We start from the raw sequence: 22,396 nt of genomic DNA, 5'->3' as shown, positions 1-22,396 counted from the left end.
GAATATCTTTCTTTGAGTCCCAATATATGGCTATACCCAATTCTGTTGCTGGGGCTCTTGAGTGGGGTTTGTGAGCGGTAAGGAGCCCAAAAAAAGTTCAACTGCTAACAGAGGGCTGAGTATGTTTGAACCAGTCATAGTGGTTTTAGGTTGTATCGGCACTGGGCTGCTTCCTTTATCCACTGTCTCTTCTGGAGATGGGTTGATCCAATTCACCGACTGGGGCCTCAGAAAGCCCTTTAGCTCATCAAATGAGCTGTCGAGAGTGGCTGGTAACATGCTCAATTTTTCCAGTGTAGCGGAGCATGCACACCTTAAGGTTGTCTCTCTTGCATCATTTTGGGCCCTTCTGATGAGATTAAGATAGTGATCCTACTATTGATTCCGGCCACATGAGTAGCTACAGTATTCAATATCTCTATTTGAATATCCATTTTTGCAGAGTGGTAATCCATAGCGTTGCCTATGGATTGTATGGTCTTCAGGATAGACGGCCAGACTCCTGCTTCTAGGGAAGAGTTGTTACTTTTTGCAGTGGCCTCTGATTTGGGAGTCTTTGCTATTGGATTCACCTCATCTAGATTAGCCCGCTGTTCAAGGTCAGTAGCATAGGTGGTCAGCATCTCATCCCACTCTTCCAGTGTCAGATGGGAGTTCTCTCTGCACTCTACGTGGGCCTGTGAACCCGTGTATGGTGAGCTTTCTTTGTCCTGGATCTTTTCCCAGTGTTTCTCCATTGGCATTTGATTGCTAGCTCCATCCAGTTGATAGGAAACTGAGATAAGAGTTGTTGCTTTAGATTCTATACGGTCAGCTAGGTCCTCTGAAGCTGAGGGCGTACGTACTTGAAGGCATGAGATAGGTGAGAATGCACTGCCGTTCTCTTGTGCTAGAGATCTTGCTGCTGTAGAGGCAGAAATTACGTTTATTTGGCCTGGATGTTCCACGTCCTGGCCTGTCGAGCTGGTGGTGGAAAGGCCAGATACCTAGGAGGTCTATTGCTCTGCTTGCTGCACTTGCCTGACTTGCTGTGCTTGCTTGCCACCCTTCTTTTGTGTACTCTGTTAGATCGTGCTGGGCCAAGGTTGATAGCTGAAAAGAAGGTAGGCCTACTATCTCCCAGGCTTGCATGTGAGGGACCTGGGTGATGGTTAAATCAATCATTTTGCACGGTTCTAGAGTTCTACTTACTAGACTTGTTGGGCGTTCAGAGTATCTGTCTGAGTTCAACAGGGGCCCATTGATCCGCCAAGATGATAAACTGGGAGTTGGAAGTGACCTCTGCCACTGATACAGGCAACAGGACCTTAAGGGGGCACTGCTGCGTAGTCCTAGTTTGAACAACTATTGTAGGCTCGAAGGGGGCTGGCAAGATCTTACTATAAGATATGTCTGAGAAGATGGCAAAGATTGCGTCCCTCAGAAATTTAAATTTGGAGGTGATTTTCGTTTGGATATCCTGGCTTGCTGCGTGGTCCCGACCCTGAGAAGTAGTTGTGGAGGAAGTGGGTTGTTGTGCAAGCTTCCTCTGCGTACTTTCTTGCTGCAGTGAGCTTCTGGCTTTCCCTAACCTCATACTGAAAGGCAATGTATGCTGACTGAGGTTGCCAATTACTGCCAGATTCTGGGTGCTTTGCTGCCCTGGAACCCTGAGGGTGGTCTGGGCAAGCTGGTGGTGTTGAAGTGAGCTATGGTGTGGGTTAAGCTGGCTAAAGTTTAGGTCTTCATGTTTTTTCTTAGCGCCGCCTCTCCCCTCTCCTGAAGAATTTATCTTGCCTGATGAAGAGGGGGGCACGAGCACACTGTAGAGGTGGTGCGAGGCAGGGGGTGGTGAGAAATAAGTACAGTAGTAGCCCAAGACCCTCAATCCACCCCTAGGGCTGTGGTACTGATGTGCTGAGATGACGAATGAACAGCAGCAGGCACAGGAGCTCACCCAGCCCACAATCCACAAGCTACACCCGAACCTGGTCAGACCCGTTCCATGGCCCAGGGCTCAACCCAAATGCGGCAGGGCTTACCTCGCCATGGCCTTGCCGCTGCCTTACCGCAGCCTTGCCAAAACCTTGTGCAGCCTTGCTCAACCTTGCAAAAAATGGCCACCTGCAGCTGTGTGCAAGCTCCTTTAGATCCTCTTTTAGCCCTCCCTAGCCTCCTCTGTCAGCCGTTGGGTGTAACAAGGGGGGGTTGCAGCTAAGCTGAGATGAGGTCACCAACCTCTGAGCGCTCCAAGCTTTTCTGAGCCTTCAGGGCCTTCCATGCTGGTGGGGGCCAGGAGCCGATGTAGTCAATTGCACACGGGGAGAGAAGAGTCAAGCAGCAGCTTCTGCTCCGCCACGTCGCGAGTGCTACGCTGTGGTGTGCCACGATCGGCGGCTCTGCAGCAGTCACTGGGGAAGCCCGAGGCACTCTTCGCCGATGTGTTTCAGCCCCCCGGACAGAGATGCCTCCTCCACGCCCTCTGACCCCGACCGTCAACCCTCACCTGCAGTTGCGGCAAGTAGCGGCGGTGGTGGTTATTGCGCCGACCGCAGTTGTGTTTGAGGGCCCTGCTCTGCGGCTCCGGCTTCCTGCTCGCTGCAGCTGCTTGGTAGCTCCTCCTCCTCGCGTTTCTCATCAAGGGCAGTATAAGAGTACAAGGATTCCTTGTCCTCCTGTTTTCTTGTATCCATTTGTGAATGCCAGTAGGTAATACGTATTACATTTGTTTTTGGGGGGGGGGAGGGTTGGGGAAATCACACTCCATCTGTGTTCTGCAAACTGTTAGAGAGTCTTGGGCTCCTTCCTCTTGGTTTCATGGATCCTGTCCCAGGTCTGCAAACCCAAGAGGGGACCAACAAAGGTCTGACACCAATTTCTCAAAAACACAAATGCATTGAAACCAAACCAAGCAAAAATCACTTCCTTCAGTAAACTTCTGAATTCATGCAATTAAGTGCAATTCTTCAGATTTTTTTTCTGTAGAGAATAATCCTACTGAAGTTCCAATAGGGAAAAGTCAGTTCTCTGACTACTTCCCAAACCACTTGCCCCAGATCATGCCCTCCACTCCCACTGCATGCATGCCTTGACGGATCTGTAAACAAACTGCCATGCTGAATCTTAATCAGATAACTGTTGTTGCCTTTTTGGAATGCTTTCTGCTGATTCGAACAACATCAAAATTATTCAGAAAACAAAAAACAGACTTTCAATGGAAACCCTGACTTAGCCATAAGTTCCCACTGCCAACCACCTGTGTGCAGTGAATAAGATTGTTTACAGATCGCACTCGGATGTCACTGAAAGGGTTGGGACACAGCATAAGAACCATAAAAAGCTCACCTGGTTCCTCTGTCGTCCCATGAGCAGAACACAAAGCACATAAAGAACCTCTACTTTGTACATGATCTCATGCATTATCTTCATTGACTGAGGCAGCTGGGTTCTTCCAGAGGCATTTGCCAGTCCACTTTCATCTGACGATTCTGGATAAAAAAAAAAAAGAGTCAAATATTTTCAAATAGATGGTCCTAGTAAATTAGGGTCCCAGTTAAATTTAAGCTATAAAAACTTTCAAATTGGGTGAGCAAGCAGCCTGTGGCCAATAAAAACAAATCACCATATACAAAAGGAACAGTATTCACACATCAATCCAATTTAATGACTAATAATTCAACCTACTACCTTCAGACACCTCGCATAGCACTGCAGCTTCAATAGGTCTGCAAAAGCAAATTAATGATGATACTCTGCTACCAATTTCAAACACAAATATGCAAATAGAGTATGCACTTGACTGTTAATGGCTCTTCAATCTCAAACACGGACTACAATACCTAACTGAGGTGAACAATGAGAGCACCAAATGAATGAAAAATAAATATTCTCTGTGACAGATTTCTCAGGTTCTACAGTCTTGCATTTGTGGTTTTCAGTCCGCTCAGAAAAGCAAGTGTAAAGAACTATGATATTTCACCATAAATACTCAAATATGTTATTCTTTTAATCTGTTAATAAATGTTTTTATTTTCTTAAAATGGTGACCAAAAATAATGTGAGGAATGCACATAGAAGTGGTTTGTTGCAGACTTTTTAGATGTATTTATTAGCAGCACAGTGGGGTACCAGAATATCCTTATCAGACGTTAATATGTTCTAAATATTATCTACATTTTTGCAAGTAGTGAAAGGCCCTACGCAATGGTTGATTGGTCATCATTCAGTTGATTATCGTGTATTTGGCTGCTATACTGGTGCTATTAAGGTAAAATGTGTGTCCAGGTAAAATATTTGTTCCAAACTCAAAAAAGTAATACTGTTAAGAAAGTGCATCATTTTGTCGCATAATTTGGATTTTATATAATTTAGTACACCCTGTCACAGAATTTGCTGCTCTTCCGCCATATAATTCCAGTGAACCTGCTGATAGCACTGAGTCTTCACAAGGAGCAGCCTGCGCACAAAGGTGAAGGGGCTACTGCATGAATGCGCACATTTGACAACAATGGTAGAGGTTTGGTTTCAGGCAATTACTTTTACACTGGTAATGGCCCACCAGGCCTCCCAAAAAAGTTTTGAATAAACCATGACAAAAGTACCTGTGGTATTGGATATGTGACTAGGTGAAGTAATACTTTGTCTTTTGTTTATTGTCTTCGGAGAACCTGTAGATTCAGAAAACCAGATAAGTAATTTTGTGTTTATTTGTTGTTGCACAGATCTCACACACAAACACACCCATCAACCGCTTTAGAACAATACTTTGGCCTTCTGCTTAGGAAATTTTAGCCAGCAGCAGAGATGGCGTCTTGGTGGATGACTACTTCCCAGGCCCTAGCTCGGGATATGGATGACAGCTTTGAGGCAGGATCAGAGACTGAGGCATAAGGCACTGAGCCAGCATCTGAGGGAGAGCAAAATGGAGCAGAATATGGAAGTGATTTTTGAGTCGACAGAGTTGCATCCGGTGACTCATCTTCCAGCGATTCTGAGGGGCATTATGATGGAAGTTGTGCTATCCCCTCAGAAGGTCAGTCTGTACAGTGGAGCATCCACAGCAGCTTAGACCAACCAAGAGAGCAGGCACATGCGGCGACGAGCACAGACAAAGTGCTCTATTCGACGCCCCCTCAATTTAGTTCAGCCCCACATTCCACCTTTCACTGGCAACATGATACAGCCAAATATTTGCTAAGTGACTAGGTCTATCTCTTTTTTGGATGTTGACTTCCTTGAGCAAACTGCGCAACAAACAAATGTGTGTGCTGTACAATTTCTGAGGGAGCATGAAGGCAGTTTAAGGTATTCACACTTCACTTGAGTTGAAGGATTTTTTTGGGTCTTACACTCAAAATGGGGTAAGTGCACAAACCAAGCTTGCAGTACTACAGGTATACTTACAAGGTTTGGGCAACCCTCATCTTCGCACCATATATGAGCAGAGATTGTTTTTTGCTATTGCAGCCTATGCTGTATTCCAATGACAATCCTGCTGCATTGCCCCGGAACCATCCAGACCATGACAGGTTGTTCAAAATGTGGCCTGTTATGGAACATTTGTCTGCCAGGTTTCCAGAGAATTCTACTCCTAGAAATAATGCAACGATTGAGGAGTCATTGACCCTGTGCAAAGGGCGGCTGCTATTCAGGCAGTGCATAGTGAGCAAAAAAGCTCGCTATGGCCTCAAGTGGTAAATGCTGTCACAGCTCTACTGGCTATGTGTACATCTTGAGAGTGTATACAGGGAAGGGTTTCACTCTAAGCCCTGAAGGTTGCCGTCCCATGCTAGGAGTCACAGGAAAGATTGTATGGAGCTTGTCCAGCCACTCCTTTGCATAGGTTATAACTTTTATGTGGACAACCTCTATACAAGAGTACAGCTGTTCAGTGAGCTATACAAAGATGGCACTTTGGCATGTAGTACAGTTTTTTGTCGCCGCAAAGGATTCAAGCAGAAACCGGTTTGTAAGAAGCTCAAAAAATCCCAGAGCACTGCGTTGTGTTCCAACTAACAGCTCACAGTCAAACTTTCGGATAGGTGTGATGTGTACATACTCACTACAATTCATGAGGCAAGCACTTCCCCTGTCATGGATTGTGGTCAGATGGCCAAAGTTTACAATCCCACCTGTTTACTTGATTACAACAAGTACATGGGAGGAGTGGATAAAAACAACCAGGTTTTTCTGCCATACAATGCGAGTCATATAAATTGCACTTGAAGACGTTGTTTACCCACCTGGTCCAGAGGGTAACATACAATGGTATGTTATTCGTTAGACCACCAAAAGAAAACTCATTTCTTCCCTTGACTTTCTTTGACAAGTCAATGAAAGTTTTACTGCTATAGAAGCATCAGCCTCCACTTCATATGCTCTGGGGACATGGCACGGACGCAGAAACAACACTTTGCTGATCACTTTCCTGAAACAGCTAAACAAAACTTGACCATATCACCCTTGTGGAGTCTGCTCTAAGCAAGGAAAGAGGCAGGAAATGTGTTTGCTGTCCCAATTGCTCACCCCAGCCAGTCCTGCGTTTTTCCTACTTGTTGTATGTTGTACCATACAAAAGTGGAGTACTGGAAAATTCACTAAGGTGGAGCTGCCGTAGGGTAAACATTTCAATGGCTGTGCATGGATACCTACCTTCCATGGACCTCTACCTTATTAGGCAAGCAGTCATCAAATTTGTATTCCTCTACTTGAGGAAATCGTGGCCTGGTCTTCACTTTTATTCACTGTCAGAACGTGGTAGGTATTCAGTTTGCTGATTGATAAGTGCATTAAAGGCATCGCACTGAACATAATGGTGGGCAGAACATAACCCACATTGTCACAGAGTAACCTGTTTGGCCAAAAAAAGTCTTGACTAGATTTGGAAGTGCTTTTTAGGCAACTTATGTATACAAATAAGGGCCACCCTGATTGCCCACGAGAGCCAGATTAAGTGAAACAAATATCCCATATGATTCATTCACCAACATTCCTACTTTTGCTTTGAAAGTGTGCAAACAATTAGTAACTTGTATCATTATCAATGTTAATGAAAAAGGATACAGGACAATTTTTGCATGATGATGATTTCCACAATATTAGTGGTCATTTGACTGAACTTCCCCCTAGAAGTTGAGAATCCTGGGAACTTCAATAAGGCATCCTGTAAGCAATATATGCAAGAATATTTCAAGACAGAGTCTACAATGTATATCCAGCAGCTTCATTTCTGGTAGGGTGAAAAAATTATTCACAAGAAGTACACCTTTGTAATGGGTGGAGAAAATGGTCCCATTTACACATATAGGAGTACTCCAAGACAAAATCAACACTACAAAAAGCACCTTGTGGTCTCTTAGGCGGTACCATAGAGGTAAATGAATTAATTGGGAAAAGCACTTCCTTGTATTGTGTGCCATCATCAACATGACAACAGATCAGGAGGAGGCTTGACACAATGCAAAGGTGGCTTTTTCTGAGTAACCCATTTACCTCTACTGGACCATCTGAGGAACTGAAAGGCCTGTGTTGCACTGCTGCCTTTTTTCTAGGACTACTCTTGTAGATGTTACCGCTTTCTTCACACAATACAAAGATGTACTTCTCCCGAATAATTTCTTTACCACACTGGTCTAACTAACAGAGCTGTCTAACTAACAGAGCGGCCCGGTATACATTGTAGACTCGGACTTGAAGTCTTCTAGCATGTGTTCCTTACAAGATGCCTTATTGAAGGTCCATTGTTTCTATGGAACTTTAGTCAGACAACTTTTGTCCTGATGAGACCTGTCAAACATAAAAAGGCACCGCCAGGAACCACCATGCCGGCAGCTCCTGTTAATGTTTTTTGAATTGACCGCCTACTTGGTGGTCATTTCTCAATTTGGCAGGCAGAGAAGTCTCAGCATGGCAGATGTTAAGTCTTCTTTGTCAGCCAAAATGTAAATATGGATCTTATTAAGAACTCCTTGGTTTTTGCAATCTCAACACCTGGAGGTGTCCAGCATGGTGTATGTAACTTCCTTTGATTCTGTTCACTTTCCCATAATGCAGTACAAACTTGAGTGCGAACATGGCTAACATTACTAATTTATTTATTTTTTGTGTTGGAAATTTCTGTAATCTGTTGAAATCCACAGAATTGAAAAAAACAGCTTTCCCACGTGTCTCCACATAAAAACCGAACACAATTTTTGTGGGTTGCACTACCTCCATGACTGGAAAATGCAAAGAACACAGACAAATCACTTTTAGTCAGAGAAAACACACCTTTATTTTGTAATGTGGGTAGATGGGGATTTTGGGCCCTAGCTCAGCTGGCACCAAGGGAAACCTACACGTTTAAAAAAAAACAGACAACCAGCAGAGTCCAGAGGTGCATGACTTGTGTGGCTCTCACCAGGTAATATAACACAGACACCCTTGCAAATGTAAACTTTGGTAAGAAACACACATTTCCCTCACATTGATGTTACAGAAAGACCTGAAATCTACAGGGAGCCACAGGTTTCCTACCACCGTGAGTTCCCACACATCTCCCAATAAAAATAGCACTCCACTTGTGTGGGTGGGCCAAGAGACAACAAAGGAAAATGCCCTAAATAGCTACATTGAGAAATAAGCAAACTGAGTACCTGCTGTATTCGGGGTTGTACTGTGGCATCATCCACGCAAACCTACAAACCACAGACATTTTTTAAAGCCAGACAACCAGGGGAGTCCAGGGAGTGGTGCCTGCATGGATCACACAAGGTTTTCTTACCCACAATGCTCTGCAACCCTCAAACTCTGTTTGACATCGCACATTTTCCTTCCATTTCTGTGATGGAAACTTTTGGAATTCGCAGGAAACCACAAAATACCTACCACTCCATTACCCCATTTGTGCCGACAAAAAAAAGATGCCCCATTTGTATTGCTGGGCTAGTGCCCACCACAGGAATGCTTCAAACTAAGGTCAACTGGAGCCCTGGTCAGGAGTCCCAATTGACCTTATTTTGATCCATTTCTGTGGCTCCCCGATTATTCCAAAACTCTCCATCACAGAAGTGTGAGGAAAATGTGTGTATCTTACCGAAGTTTGATTTTTGAAAAGGTTTCTGGGTAAAATTACCAGGTGAGAGCCACACCCTCCTGGACTCCTCTAGTTTTCAAAAATGTGCACGTTTTGCTGGTTTCCCTAGGTGCTGGCTGAACTAGGGCCTAAAATCCACAGCAACCCCCTTTGCAAAAAAAAAGGTCAGTTTTGAGTGGGAAAATGTGACCTATCCATGTTGTGTTTTGGGCCATTTCCGGTCACAGACATTATGCCCACCCACTTATGTGAGGTACCATTTTAATCTGGAGATATGTGGGAATGTTGGGTGTAAGGAAGTTTGTTGCGACCTCCAGATTCCAGAATTTTACATCAAGGAAATGTGAGGTAACTTTGCTTTTTAGTTAAAGTCTGCAATTTGCCAAGGATTCTTGGGGAAAAAAAAACACAAGTTACCCCACCCTGGATTTCCCCCTGGTGTGTAGATTTCAGAAATGTGAAAGATTGCTAGGTTTCTTTAGATGCCAGCTGAGCTAGAGCCAAAAATCCACAGAAACAATCATGGGAAAAATGGGGACAGTTTTTAGTGGAAAAATGTGGTGTGTTCATGTTGTGTTTTGGACCATTTCCTCTGGAGGGCACTAGTCCTATCACCACAATTGAAGTACCATTTTCTATCTTTGGGAAGAGATGTGGGAGCACAGAATAGTAGAAGATTATTTTATTACCAATTGGATTTCGCTGCATTTGTGCCTTCCAAATGTAAGCAGGTGTTTCAGAAAAAATATTATTTTGCAAAATCCCCTTAAATTATATGCTAGTATGGATACCCACAAAGTCAGTCATGTACAAATAACTGTTGCTAAACTCCATATTGTGTGCCCATTTTAGAAAGACAAAGGTGTCCTTGATATCCACAGTGCAGTTCAGTTGTTGTCACTGGGTACCCTGCGTTCTTGGCCAACCTAGAAATCCCATATCAACCTGCAATCAGAAGGCTCTTCTCATTGATCTCAATCTGGCCCCCTATCTCAGCATCGACAGAGTTAGCGATGTCGACAACGCTAGCTTCAAGAAAGATGGACCAGGTGGAGGAGATGGTGGAGATAGACTGTGTCCGGAGCGGGATCCATTTGGCGCCAGTATGGACTCCCTCGGCACCATCATCTGCGGCGACCACATCATCTTTGACAAACCAGCACTCTAAGCCGGACAGAAGAGTAGTAACGGAGCTGAATTGTACGTGGCTGGCGAACCCAAGGAGAACGCTAATGGACCTGTGGGACCAGCCGGTGCAACAGCAGGGGCCATAGCTTTGTTAAAAATGCTAAGCATAACATTAAGGAAAGCCACCGGATCCGCTCCTAGAGTCCGGAAGGCAGGAAACCTCTGGTCATCTTGAGGCGCTTGGGTAGGATCCGAAACTTGCGCCACCAGCTCCTGAGCCAACATGGGTGAAAAGTGAGTTGGAGGACTCGCCGAGGACTCGATGACCTCGATCAGTGATGGCGCCGGAGAAGCCTGTGGACTCGGAGGCTGGGGAGGAATAGTTGCCCATGCAGTACGACGTCATCTCGGAGGGGACCAAGACTGATCTCTGAAAGAACAGCATCGAGAATCGCCCCAGCTCTGCTTCTTAGGAGATCTCAATGACTTGTGAGAAGAAGAGTCCCTCGCCTTAGATATCCGATGACCCTTGTGTCCCCTCTTCGCTTTTGCTAAGAGCTTAGCCTCTCTTTCTTTTAAGGCCTTCGGTTCATCCCCTGACAAGACACGCACCCTTCCACGTCGCGGTCCGAACTTAGACACCACACTCAGTCTTCATGAGGGTCTGTGACTGACATACGACCCCGCCACTCATGACAAGGCTTAAAACCTGATTTGTTTGGCGTAGACTGTAGGAAGTTAGCTATGTATCTACTATTTCAAAGTAAGCTACTGACGGGGTCGCAGTCACTGGGCAGTCCTCCGTGTGGTGTTTGTTCTCTGGATCTCGAGCCAGGGGCTTCGGGTGCAGAGTGTGAAGCCTCACTCTTCCGGCGGGAAGAGCGAGTTCTTTAAAAGTTACTTCGTTGTTGCAAAGATGTAGCTGTTTGAGCAGAGCCGCTGCTCACGGGAGTTTCTTGGTCCTGGGGGTCAGGGCAGTCCTGAGGCTTCAGAGGTCGCTGGTACCTGTTGGATGAGTCGCTGGTTTTTGACTTTGGAGACAGGCCGGTAGGGCTGGGGCCAAAGCAGTTGTCATCGTCCGTCTCTGCAGGCTTGTAGGTCAGCAGTCCTTCTTTGTAGTTCAGGTTGCAGGAATCTGATTTCCTGGGTTCTGGGGTGCCCCTAATACTAAATTTAGGGGTGTGTTTAGGTCTGGGAGGGCAGTAACCAATGACTACTGTCCTGGAAGGTGGCTACACCCTCTTTGTGCCTCCTCCCTGTGGGGAGGGGGGCACATCCATAATACTATTGGGGGAAATCCTCCAAAACTAAGATGGAGGATTTCTAAAGGCAGGGGTCACCTCAGCTCAAGGCACCTTAGGGGCTGTCGTGACTGGTGGGTGACTCCTCCTTGTCTTCATAATTATCTCATCCAGCCTTGCCGCCAAAAGTGGGGGCAGTGGCCGGAGGGGCAGGCATCTCCACTAGCTAGGATGCCCTGTGGCGCTGTAACAAAAGGGGTGAGCCTGCAGGGGGAGGGGAGAAGCACCTCCACCCAGTACAGGCTTTGCTGGCCACATGGAGAGTGCCTTTGTCACTGTGGCCAGGACCAACTTGTCTGGTTTGTGGCAGGCTGACAGGAACTGGTCAGCCTACACTAGTATTCGGATTGGTATTTAGGGGACATCTCCAAGATGCCCTCTGGGTGCATGTTACAATACATTGCACACTAGCATCAGTGTGCATTTATTGTGCTGAGAAGTTTGATACCAAACGTCCCAGATTTCAGTGTAGCCATTATGGAACTGTGGAGTTTGTGCCTGAATCTCCCAGACCATATACTCTTATGGCTACCCTGCACTTACAATGTCTAAGGTTTTGCTTAGACACTGTAGGGGCATAGTGCTCATGCACATATGCCCTCACCTGTGGTATAGTGCACCCTGCCTTAGGGCTGTAAGGCCTGCTAGAGAGATGACTTACCTATGCCACAGGCAGTGTGAGGTTGGCATCGCACTCTGAGGGGAGTGCCATGTCGACTTAGTCATTTTTGCCCCACCAGTGCACACAAGCTGTGAGGCAGTGCACATGTGCTGAGTAAGGGGTCCCCAGGGTGGCATAAGCTATGCTGCAGCCCTTAGAGACCTCCCCGGTCATCAGAGCCCTTGGTACCAGAGGTACCAGTTACAAGGGACTTATCTGAGTGCCAGGGCTGTGCCAATTGTGGAAGCAAAGGCACCAATTAGTGAAAGAACACTGGTGCTGGGGTATGGTTAGCAGGGTCCCAGCACACTTTCGATCAAAACTTGGCATCAGCAAAGGCATAAATTCAGGGGGTAACCATGCCAAGGAGGCATTTCCTTACATAGACACTGTAACAAGTACAACAAGACACCTTTGAAACAGCAGCTGTTCGAGAGCCAGGAAAAAAACGTTAACATCAAAGGAGCAGAAAACATGTGGAGCCATGCAATTGTGATGTCCTTGTCAACGTGAAGAGCTGGGAAGAAAGTTTCTGTTGAATGCTGGCGTATTTAGAGAATTCATAAGGTGAGGAAGCCACAGGCACTTGTATCCATCATAAATAATACGGCTGCGCATGAGGCCATCATGCCCAGGAGATGCATGACTGTCCTTATCGTTACCTGTTGACCTGGTGGGAATTGGGGAATGAGTGCCTGAAGTGATTGTATTCCTGGCAATATTCGGGTAAGCTATTCATAGTTGTGAGTAGAGAATTGCTCCTAGGTATGGTTCGATCTGAAGGGGGTTGGAGTTGTGATTGTAAAACCTAGTTTGAGAAGTAACCTGAGTGTGTTGGTAACACTTTTGACAAATTGTGCTTTTGATAAGCTGGTCATCCAGATGTGGAGAGACATGTATGCTTTGTCTGCAAGATGAAAGGCTACTACCGCAGGACATTTGGTGAAGACTCTGGGTGCAGTAGTGCCTCGAGAGGGAGCACTTTGAACTGGAAATGCTGAACATTTATTACAAACCTCAGATACCAACAATTTGCCAGATAATGAAAATGTCACTTACCCAGTGTACATCTGTTCGTGGCATCAGTCGCTGAGATTCACATGTTCTGCATTAGCTCGCCATCTGGTGTTGGGTCGGAGTGTTACAAGTTCTTTTGCTTCGAAGAAGTGTTTTCGAGTCACGGGACCGAGTGACTCCTCCTTCTGTGCTCATTGCGCATGGGCGTCGACTCCATCTTCGATTGTTTTCCCCGCAGAGGGTGAGGTAGGAGTTGTACTATAGTAATAGTGCCCGCGCAATGAAATGTGTAAGTATGTACCTATTAAAGGTTTAAATAATATATATACAAATGTACAAAATTGGAGGTAACTTCTGAACTGCTACAGGCTTCCGGGGAGGTGGGTGGGCACATGTGAATCTCAGCGACTGATGCCACGAACAGATGTACACTGGGTAAGTGACATTTTCAGTTCGATGGCATCTGTCGCTGTAGATACACATGTTCTGCATAGACTAGTAAGCAGTTATTTCCCCATAAGCGGTGGTTTAGCCTGTAGGAGTAGAAGTTGTCTGAAATAGAGTTCTTAATACAGCTTGACCTACTGTAGCTTGTTGTGCGGATAGCACATCTATACAGTAGTGTTTGGTGAATGTGTGAGGCGTAGACCATGTGGCTGCCTTACATATTTCATGCATTGGGATGTTTCCTAAAAAGGCCATTGAAGCACCTTTTTTCCTTGTTGAATGTGCCCTGGGAGTAATGGGCAGTTGTCTTTTTGCTTTAAGGTAGCAGATTTGGATGCATTTAACAATCCATCTGGCTATACCTTGTTTTGATATTGGGTTACCTGCATGAGGTTTTTGGAATGCAATAAATAGCTGTTTAGTCTTTCTGATGTTCTTTGTCCTGTCAATGTAGTACATTAATGCTCTTTTGACATCTAATGTATGTAGTGCTCTTTCAGCCACAGAATCTGGCTGTGGGAAAAAAACTGGTAGTTCTACCGTTTGATTTAGATGGAACAGTGAAATAACTTTTGGTAAAAATTTTGGATTAGGTCGTAGGACGACCTTATTTTTATGTATTTGTATAAAAGGTTCTTGTGTTGTGAACGCTTGAATTTCACTTACTCTTCTTAAAGATGTAATGGCGATGAGAAAGGCAACTTTCCAGGTTAGGAATTGTATTCCGCAAGAGTGCATGGGTTCGAAAGGTGGGCCCATGAGTCTTGTTAGGACCACGTTTAGGTTCCATGAAGGAACAGGTGGTGTTCTTGGTGGTATAATTCTTTTAAGACCTTCTATAAATGCTTTGATGACTGGTATCCTATACAAGGAAGTTGAATAGGTAGTCTGCAGGTATGCAGATATTGCTGCAAGGTGTATTTTAATAGAAGAGAAGGCTAGCTTTGCTTTTTGTAAATGGAGCAAGTAATTTACTATATGTTTTGGAGTTGCGTCTAGTGGTTGTATCTGATTATGATGGCAGTAACAAACAAATCTTTTCCACTTACTTGCGTAGCAGTGTCTAGTGGATGGCCTTCTGGCCTGCTTTATGACTTCCATACACTCTTGGCTAAGTTGTAAGTGTCCGAATTCTAGGATTTCAGGAGCCAGATTGCTAGATTCAGCGATGCTGGATCTGGGTGTCTGATCTGTTGGTTGTGTTGCGTTAACAGATCTGGTTTGTTGGGCAGTTTGATGTGGGGTACTACAGAAAGATCTAGCAGTGTTGTGTACCAGGGTTGTCTTGCCCACGTTGGTGCTATTAAAATGAGTTTGAGTTTGTTTTGACTCAATTTGTTTACTAGATAAGGAAGGAGAGGGAGAGGAGGAAAAGCGTAAGCAAATATTCCTGACCAGTTCATCCATAGGGCATTGCCTTGGGAGTGCTTGTGTGGGTATCTGGACGCGAAGTTTTGGCATTTTGCGTTCTCCTTTGTTGCAAATAAGTCTATTTGAGGTGTTCCCCAGAGTGTGAAGTAGGTGTTCAGAATTTGTGGGTGGATTTCCCATTCGTGGACTTGCTGGTGATCGAGAGAGATTGTCTGCCAGTTGATTCTGGATCCCTGGAATAAACTGTGCTATTAGGCGAATTTGATGGTGGATTGCCCACTTCCATATGTTTTGAGCTAATAAGCTTAACTGCGTAGAATGTGTTCCTCCATGTTAGTTTAGATAATACATCGTTGTCATGTTGTCTGTTTTGACAAGGATGTATTTGTGGGTTATGATTGGTTGGAAAGCTTTTAGTGCTTGAAAAACTGCTAATAATTCTAGATGATTTATATGCAGTTTTGTTTGATGTATGTTCCATTGTCCTCTTATGTTGTGTTGATTGAGATGTGCTCCCCACCCTGTCATGGAAGCATCTGTTATTACGTACTGTGGCACTGGGTCTTGGAAAGGCCGCCCTTTGTTTAAATTTATACTGTTCCACCATAGAAGCGAGAGGTAAGTTTGGCGGTCTATTAACACCAGATCTAGAAGGTGACCCTGTGCTTGAGACCACTGTGAGGCTAGGCACTGTTGTAAGGGCCTCATGTGCAGTCTTGCGTTTGGGACAATGGCTATGCATGAGGACATCATGCCTAGGAGCTGTAGTATTGTTCTTGTTTGTATTGTTTGATTTGGAGACATGTGTTAAATGACTGTTGAAATTGTGAATTCTTTGTGGAGTTGGCGTTGCTACTCCTTTTGTTGTGTCTATTATGGCTCCTAGATATTGCTGTACTTTGCTTGGCTGAATGTTGGATTTTGCAAAGTTGACGGTGAACCCTAGTTTGTAGAGGGTTTGTATGACTTGATTTGTGTGGTTTGAGCATTGTGTGAGCGAGCTGGTTTTGATTAGCCAGTCGTCTAGATACGGGAATACATGTATTTGCTGCCTTCTGATGTGTGCAGCGACTACTGCTAGGCATTTTGTGAATACTCTGGGAGCGGTTGTTAAACCAAAAGGCAATACCTTGAATTGGTAATGTATTCCTTTGAATACAAACCTTAGATATTTTCTGTGTGATTGATGTATTGGTATATGGAAATATGCGTCTTTGAGGTCTAGGGTTGTCATGTAGTTGTGTTTTTTGAGCAATGGTAACACTTCTTGTAGTGTGACCATGTGAAAATGGTCTGATTTGATGAATGTGTTTACTACTCTGAGGTCTAGAATTGGTCTCAGTGTTTTATCCTTTTTTGGTATCAAGAAGTACAGAGAATAAACTCCTGTGTTTATTTGTGTGCTTGGTACTAATTCTATTGCATTTTTTTGCAGTAGTGCTTGAACTTCTATCTCTAGAAGCTGTGAATGGTGTTTTGATAAATTTTGTGATTTTGGTGGTATGTCTGGAGGGAATTGCAGGAATTCTATGCAATAACCATGTTGGATAATTGCTAGGACCCATGTGTCTGTAGTTATTTCCTCCCATGCTTCGTAATATTGACCTATCCTTCCCCCCACTGGTGTTGTGTGGGGGGGGTGAGTGACGTGTGAGTCACTGCTTGTTGGTAGTGGTTTTGGGGCTTTGAAATCTTCCTCTATTTCTAGGGAATTGCCCTCCTCTATACTGGCCCCGAAAGCCTCCCCTGTACTGTCCCTGGTAGGTGGACGGTGCGGACTGTGAGGTACTAGCTTGTGTGGCCTGACCCCGAAACCCTCCTCTAAAAGGTGTTTTGCGGAAGGTGGTATAAGATCCTCTGCTCTGCGGGGAGTAGAGTGCGCCCATGGCCTTGGCAGTGTCAGTGTCCTTTTTGAGCTTTTCTATGGCTGTGTCGACCTCCGGACCGAACAGAAGTTTTTCGTTTACTGGCATGTTAAGTACTGCCTGCTGAATTTCTGGCTTGAATCCAGACGTTCTGAGCCATGCGTGCCTACGGATGGTAACCGACGTATTAATGGTCCTTGCGGCTGTGTCTGCTGCATCCATAGAGGAGCGTATTTGATTGTTGGAAATGTTTTGACCCTCCTCAACAACCGGTTTTGCTCTTTTTTGTAGATCTTTTGGGAGATGTTCAATGAGATGCTGCATCTCATCCCAGTGGGCTCTGTCGTATCGCGCTAGCAGCGCTTGTGAGTTTGCGATGCGCCACTGGTTTGCTGCTTGGACAGCGACCCTCTTCCCGGCTGCATCGAACTTTCTGCTTTCTTTATCTGGGGGAGGTGCATCCCCAGAAGTGTGTGAATTTGCCCGTTTTCTGGCAGCCCCTACCACCACAGAATCTGGTGGCAGCTGAGAGGTGATGAATACAGGGTCCGTAGGAGGCGCCTTATACTTTTTGTCCACTCTAGGCGTTACTGCCCTACTTTTAACAGGCTCCTTGAAGATCTCTTTTGCATGGCGTAGCATGCCTGGGAGCATAGGCAGGCTTTGGTAGGAGCTGTGGGTGGAGGAGAGGGTGTTAAATAAAAAGTCATCCTCTACTTGTTCAGAGTATAGTTCCACATTATGGAACTGTGCTGCTCTAGCCACCACTTGTGAATAGGCTGTGCTGTCCTCAGGTGGTGATGGCCTAGTTGGGTATGTGTCTGGGCTGTTATCAGACACTGGTGCATCGTACAAGTCCCACGCGTCTTGATCTTGGTCATCGTGGCTCATGGCGGTGTGAGCTGGTGAATGTGACGGGGTGTAAGTTGGCGAAGCCGGAGTTACAGGTGGAGGCGAGGGAGGAGGTGTTACCTTCTTTGCTGTTTGTTGCTGAGGAGCCTCTAGTGCTGTAAACTGAAGTGTTCTCTTTCTTTTGACAGGTGGAAGGGTACTGATCTTCCCTGTCCCCTGCTGAATAAAGATACGCTTTTGCGTGTGATCCACTTCAGTGGATTGCAGTTCCTGTTCGAATCTGTGTTTTTTCATTTGTGAAGACATAGAATGTTCTTCAGTATATGAGCCTGAAACTGGGTCTGTTGGTGCTTTTTTCGGCTCCGAAAACCCTGTGGTTTGTCTTTTCGGCTCCGAGGTAACCTTCCTCTTCTTTTGTGCCGAAAAATCTTGGCCTCTATGGTCTTCGGCGCCACTGTCTCGGCGTCGATCCGTGTCGACACCGAACTCTCGGTGTCGATGCTTCTCTTTAGCACTCTCTCGGTCCCGAGGAGGCTGCGTGCCGGTGTCTCGACCGAAGTCGGACGATCTCGACACTGAATGGGCCTTTTTCGGTGCCGATTGTTGGTCACCGGGAATTTGGGTTGAGCCATGGCCGGTTGGCAGTGGCGTCCCCTGGGCCTTTTTGCCTTTTTTAAGTTCTGATCTCGACGTCTTACTCACAGTTTTTGTATTGTCGAGTTCGTCGGAGTCTGAATCCTGGATGGAAAAGGATTCCTCCTGTTCCTCTTCTGTCTCGAACTGTCGATGCTCCTTTGGCGTGGACGCCATCTGCAGTCTTCTTGCTCGACGGTCGCGCAGAGTTTTTCGGGACCGGAACGCCCGACAGGCCTCGCAGGATTCTTCGCTGTGCTCGGGTGACAGGCACAGGTTACAGACCGAGTGTTGGTCCGTATAAGGATATTTGTTGTGGCATTCGGGGCAGAATCGAAACGGGGTCCGTTCCATCGGCGTTGTTCTCCACGCGGTCGGGCCGACTAGGCCCCGACGGTGTGCCGAAATCTACCCCGAAGGGCTCCGAAGCGCTTCGATGTTCAATGCGTCGTCGTGTGTGTTTATCTCGAACCGGATCGCAACGATACCGTCGAAAATCTTCCGTTTTCAGCTATCTTTCCATTCCGAAACTCGGAGCGACAGGAACACGTCCGAACCCGATGGCGGAAAGAAAACAATCGAAGATGGAGTCGACGCCCATGCGCAATGAGCACAGAAGGAGGAGTCACTCGGTCCCGTGACTCGAAAACACTTCTTCGAAGAAAAACAACTTGTAACACTCAGACCCAACACCAGATGGCGAGCTAATGCAGAACATGTGTATCTACAGCGACAGATGCCATCAAACATAGGAATATTAAAGTAGGTATCCTTGAGGTCGGTGCAGCCATGAAGTTGCCTTGATGTATTAACGAGACAACATCTTGAAGCGTGACCATGTGAAAGTGCTTCGAGAGAATGTACTGGTTTAGAGGTTTGAGATCCAAGATTGATCTCAGGAACACATCCTTCTTGATAATAAGGAAGTATAGTGACTAGACCCATGTCCCCTGTTGGTGGAGTGGAATAGGTTCTATAGCTCCTTTTTTGAGGAGTATTTGTTCTTCTTACCTGAGTAACTGCTGATGTTGTGGGAAAAGTCCGTTTGTGAGGTGGAATGTTGGGAGGTGTGAAACTGAGCTCCAAACAATGACCACGTTGAATAATATCCAATACCCACTGGTTGAAGGTGATGCTCCGCATGGATGGAAATAACCCTTTGATTCGACCCCAGACAGATGTTGTGTGATCAGGGGGAATGAGCGGTAAGTCAGGGGAAAGCAGGTATGAACAGAGAAAGTTCAGCACAACAGTGCTGAATAGGAGCGGAAGAGCACACGTCCGAACGCGAAGGTGGAAGAAAACAATCTAACAATAGAGTCGATGACAATGTACAATTTCAGCCAGAAGAGGGGTCAAACTACCTTCTGACTCTAAAGACTTTCTTCGAAGAAAAACAACTTGCACACATCCGAGCCCAACACTAGATGGCACAATTATGCTAAGCATGTGTTTCTACAGCCACACATGCCTCGAACTTGCAGTAACATTACTCAAATCTTAACATTTGCATAAATGCATTTATAATAATCCAATGGGAAACAGTCTGGACAACTTGAAAGCTTAATCTAGTGAAAAGAATGGTTAGATGTGATATATGTAATCATAAAACTTGAAAACTTGACAATACTGGGAACATAAAGAACATAGGGCCTGATTACAACTTTGGAGGAGGGTGTTAATCTGTCCCAAATGTGACGGATATCCTGCCCACCGTATTAAGAGTTCCATAGGATATAATGGACTCGTAATACGTCGGGAGGTATATCCGTCACATTTGGGACAGATTAACATCCTCCTCCAAAGTTGTAATCAGGCCCATAATTCTACCCAAGCAACACTTGGACTTTTAAGTGTTACAGAACAATAACCAAAATGAATTAACTAGTGGTTGTGCGGACTTCAGATTTATCTTTAGGGCAAGTAGAAGAGTATGGGAGAAATGTATGCTGAAAGGCTATCACAAAGAAAGATATTGAGAACATATGCAAGGTACCTCTAGACCAAGTACCTGTACTGCTCTCTGTTTCTTCACTGGCAACACGCATCAAGGCATCCAACACCAGTGCATTGTCTAGCCATGTGTACCACTCCTCCAACTCCTGTAGGAAACTAGAAGGGCCCGTTGTATCCGATACTTTCCTTGTTGCAAGCTTGCATAATCGCTCAATAAACCCAGAAATGTTCAAAAGAGTGGCTGCAGAACAAAAAAAACAAATATAGAATTTACAGAAAAATCTGCTTAACTGTACTTTTTTTTTTTTTTTACATCAAACAAGTGGAATGTATTATGACACAAAGGAACACGATAATAAAGAGGGACAGCCCTCATTTCAGTTAAGAAATTAGATCAATACATTTCCTGCTCACATCTTTACCTAGAGACGTAGTTTGGTTGTATGATGGTGCATGGTCTATTAGTCTATGATATTTCATTAGATGACCATTGTGCTGGTAGAGGTTAATTACCGTAAAGAAAAGCTTTAGTTTTCTCAGATGGATAGTGTCACAGGAAGCCAGGCCATCAGACTGCGTAAACAGGGAAAATAGAAGTAGGACCTTCTAAGGATCTGAAACAGCACCAAAATAAACATCAAAACTGCCTCAACTCTTCTTGGGTACAGAAAGAAACTAATGCCCCATCGCTTCAGATTTCACCATATCACCAAGACAATAGGACTCTGCTTAAAAACAGCAACCCTCAATGGAAATGATCGTGAATCACATCCCATTGCTCTTTAACTAGGTTTGCACGGTAATTCTCACACACACACACACAAAAAAAAACCTAACCCTATTGGTCCCTATCCTCCAAACCAAGATGGAGGAATCTGCAGGGAGCGGCTCACCTGAGCTGTGGACACCTTAGGGGTGGTCCTGGTTGGGGTGGTCACTCCTCCCTGTTTTCCCTAATGTTCGCCGGACTTGCTGCCAAATGTGGGGCTTTGTCCGGGGGACGGGCAACTCCTCTAATGGAGTGCCCTGGGGCACTTTAACCCGAGGCTTGAGCCTTTGAGGCTCACCATCCTGTGTTACAGTTCCTGCAGGGGGGAGGTGAGAAGCACCTCCACCCAGGACAGGCTTTGTTTCTGACCATCGAGAGACAATTTTCTGACCACATGGAGTGAGAGCTTTTGTCTGAAAGTGGCAGGCTGGCACAGAACATGCGGGGGGCATCTTGCATCTTTCAATAAATCCCACACTGCCATCAGTGGGGGTTTATTGTGCTGAGAAGTTTGATATCAAACTTCCCATTATTCAGTGAAGCCATTATGGAGCTGTGCAGTTAGTAATGACAAACTCCCAGACCATATATTCAATATGGCTACACTACACTGACAATGTGTAAGAATGGACTTAGACACTGTAGGGGCATATTGCTCAGGCAGCTATTCCCTTACCTGTGGTATAGTGATCACTGCCTTAGTGCTGTGAGGCCTGCTAGAGGGGCGTCTTACCTATGCCACAGGCAGTGGTTTGTGGGCATGGCACCCTTAGAGGGGTGCCAAGTCGACTTTGCCTTTTTCTACCCACCAGCACACAGGCTGCAAGGGCAGTATACATGTGCTTGGTGAGGGGTCCTCTAGGGGGATATAATACATGCTGCAGCTCTTGGGGACCTTTCCTGGCCACAGGGCCTTTGGTACCATGGGTACCTTTTACAAGGGACTTAACTGTGTGCCAAGGGAGTGCCAATTGTGGAAACAAAGGTACAAATTTTGGGAAAGAACACTGGTGCTGGGGCCTGATTAGCAGGATCCCAGCACACACTTAGTCAAGTCATCATCAATATCAGGCAAAATGTGGGGGTTTAACTGCAACAAGGGCCAATTTCCTACATCTAGGTAAGGGAACATCTGAATATTTTGTCTTCTGAGATGTGCAGTGACTATGGGCAAGCACTTTGTAACTATTCTGGAAGCAGTCGTAACTCCGAAAGGCAGGGCTTTGAATTGGTAATGTTTTCCTGCAAACACAAATCTTAGATATTTCCCCGTGTGGAGGATGAATGGGAATGTGGAAATAGGCATTTTTCAAGCCTAGTGTCATAATAAAGTTGCCTTGTTGA

At 45.5% G+C, this 22,396-nt stretch overlaps 1 protein-coding gene across 3 annotated transcripts in view; it reads right to left on the bottom strand.

Annotated features, from left to right (window-relative positions):
* Positions 1-22,396, bottom strand: part of TRPC4AP (transient receptor potential cation channel subfamily C member 4 associated protein) — a 561,565-nt gene that overhangs the window by 364,183 nt on the left and 174,986 nt on the right. For 2 of the 3 annotated variants that reach the window (XM_069243893.1, XM_069243896.1), the window contains exons 8-9: positions 20,324-20,524; positions 3,325-3,467 (exon numbers count right to left, since the gene is read on the bottom strand). In XM_069243893.1, coding sequence (XP_069099994.1) covers positions 3,325-3,467; positions 20,324-20,524 — 344 coding nt within the window. The remainder of the gene's footprint in view (positions 1-3,324; positions 3,468-20,323; positions 20,525-22,396) is intronic. The other variant, XM_069243894.1, reaches the window with a different exon arrangement.

The sequence above is a fragment of the Pleurodeles waltl genome, chromosome 7 (genome assembly GCF_031143425.1).
Source record: "Pleurodeles waltl isolate 20211129_DDA chromosome 7, aPleWal1.hap1.20221129, whole genome shotgun sequence".
Classification (NCBI taxonomy): Eukaryota; Metazoa; Chordata; class Amphibia; order Caudata; family Salamandridae; genus Pleurodeles; species Pleurodeles waltl.
Note: the sequence above shows the minus strand (reverse complement) of the source record. Positions and strands in the feature narration are given on the sequence as shown.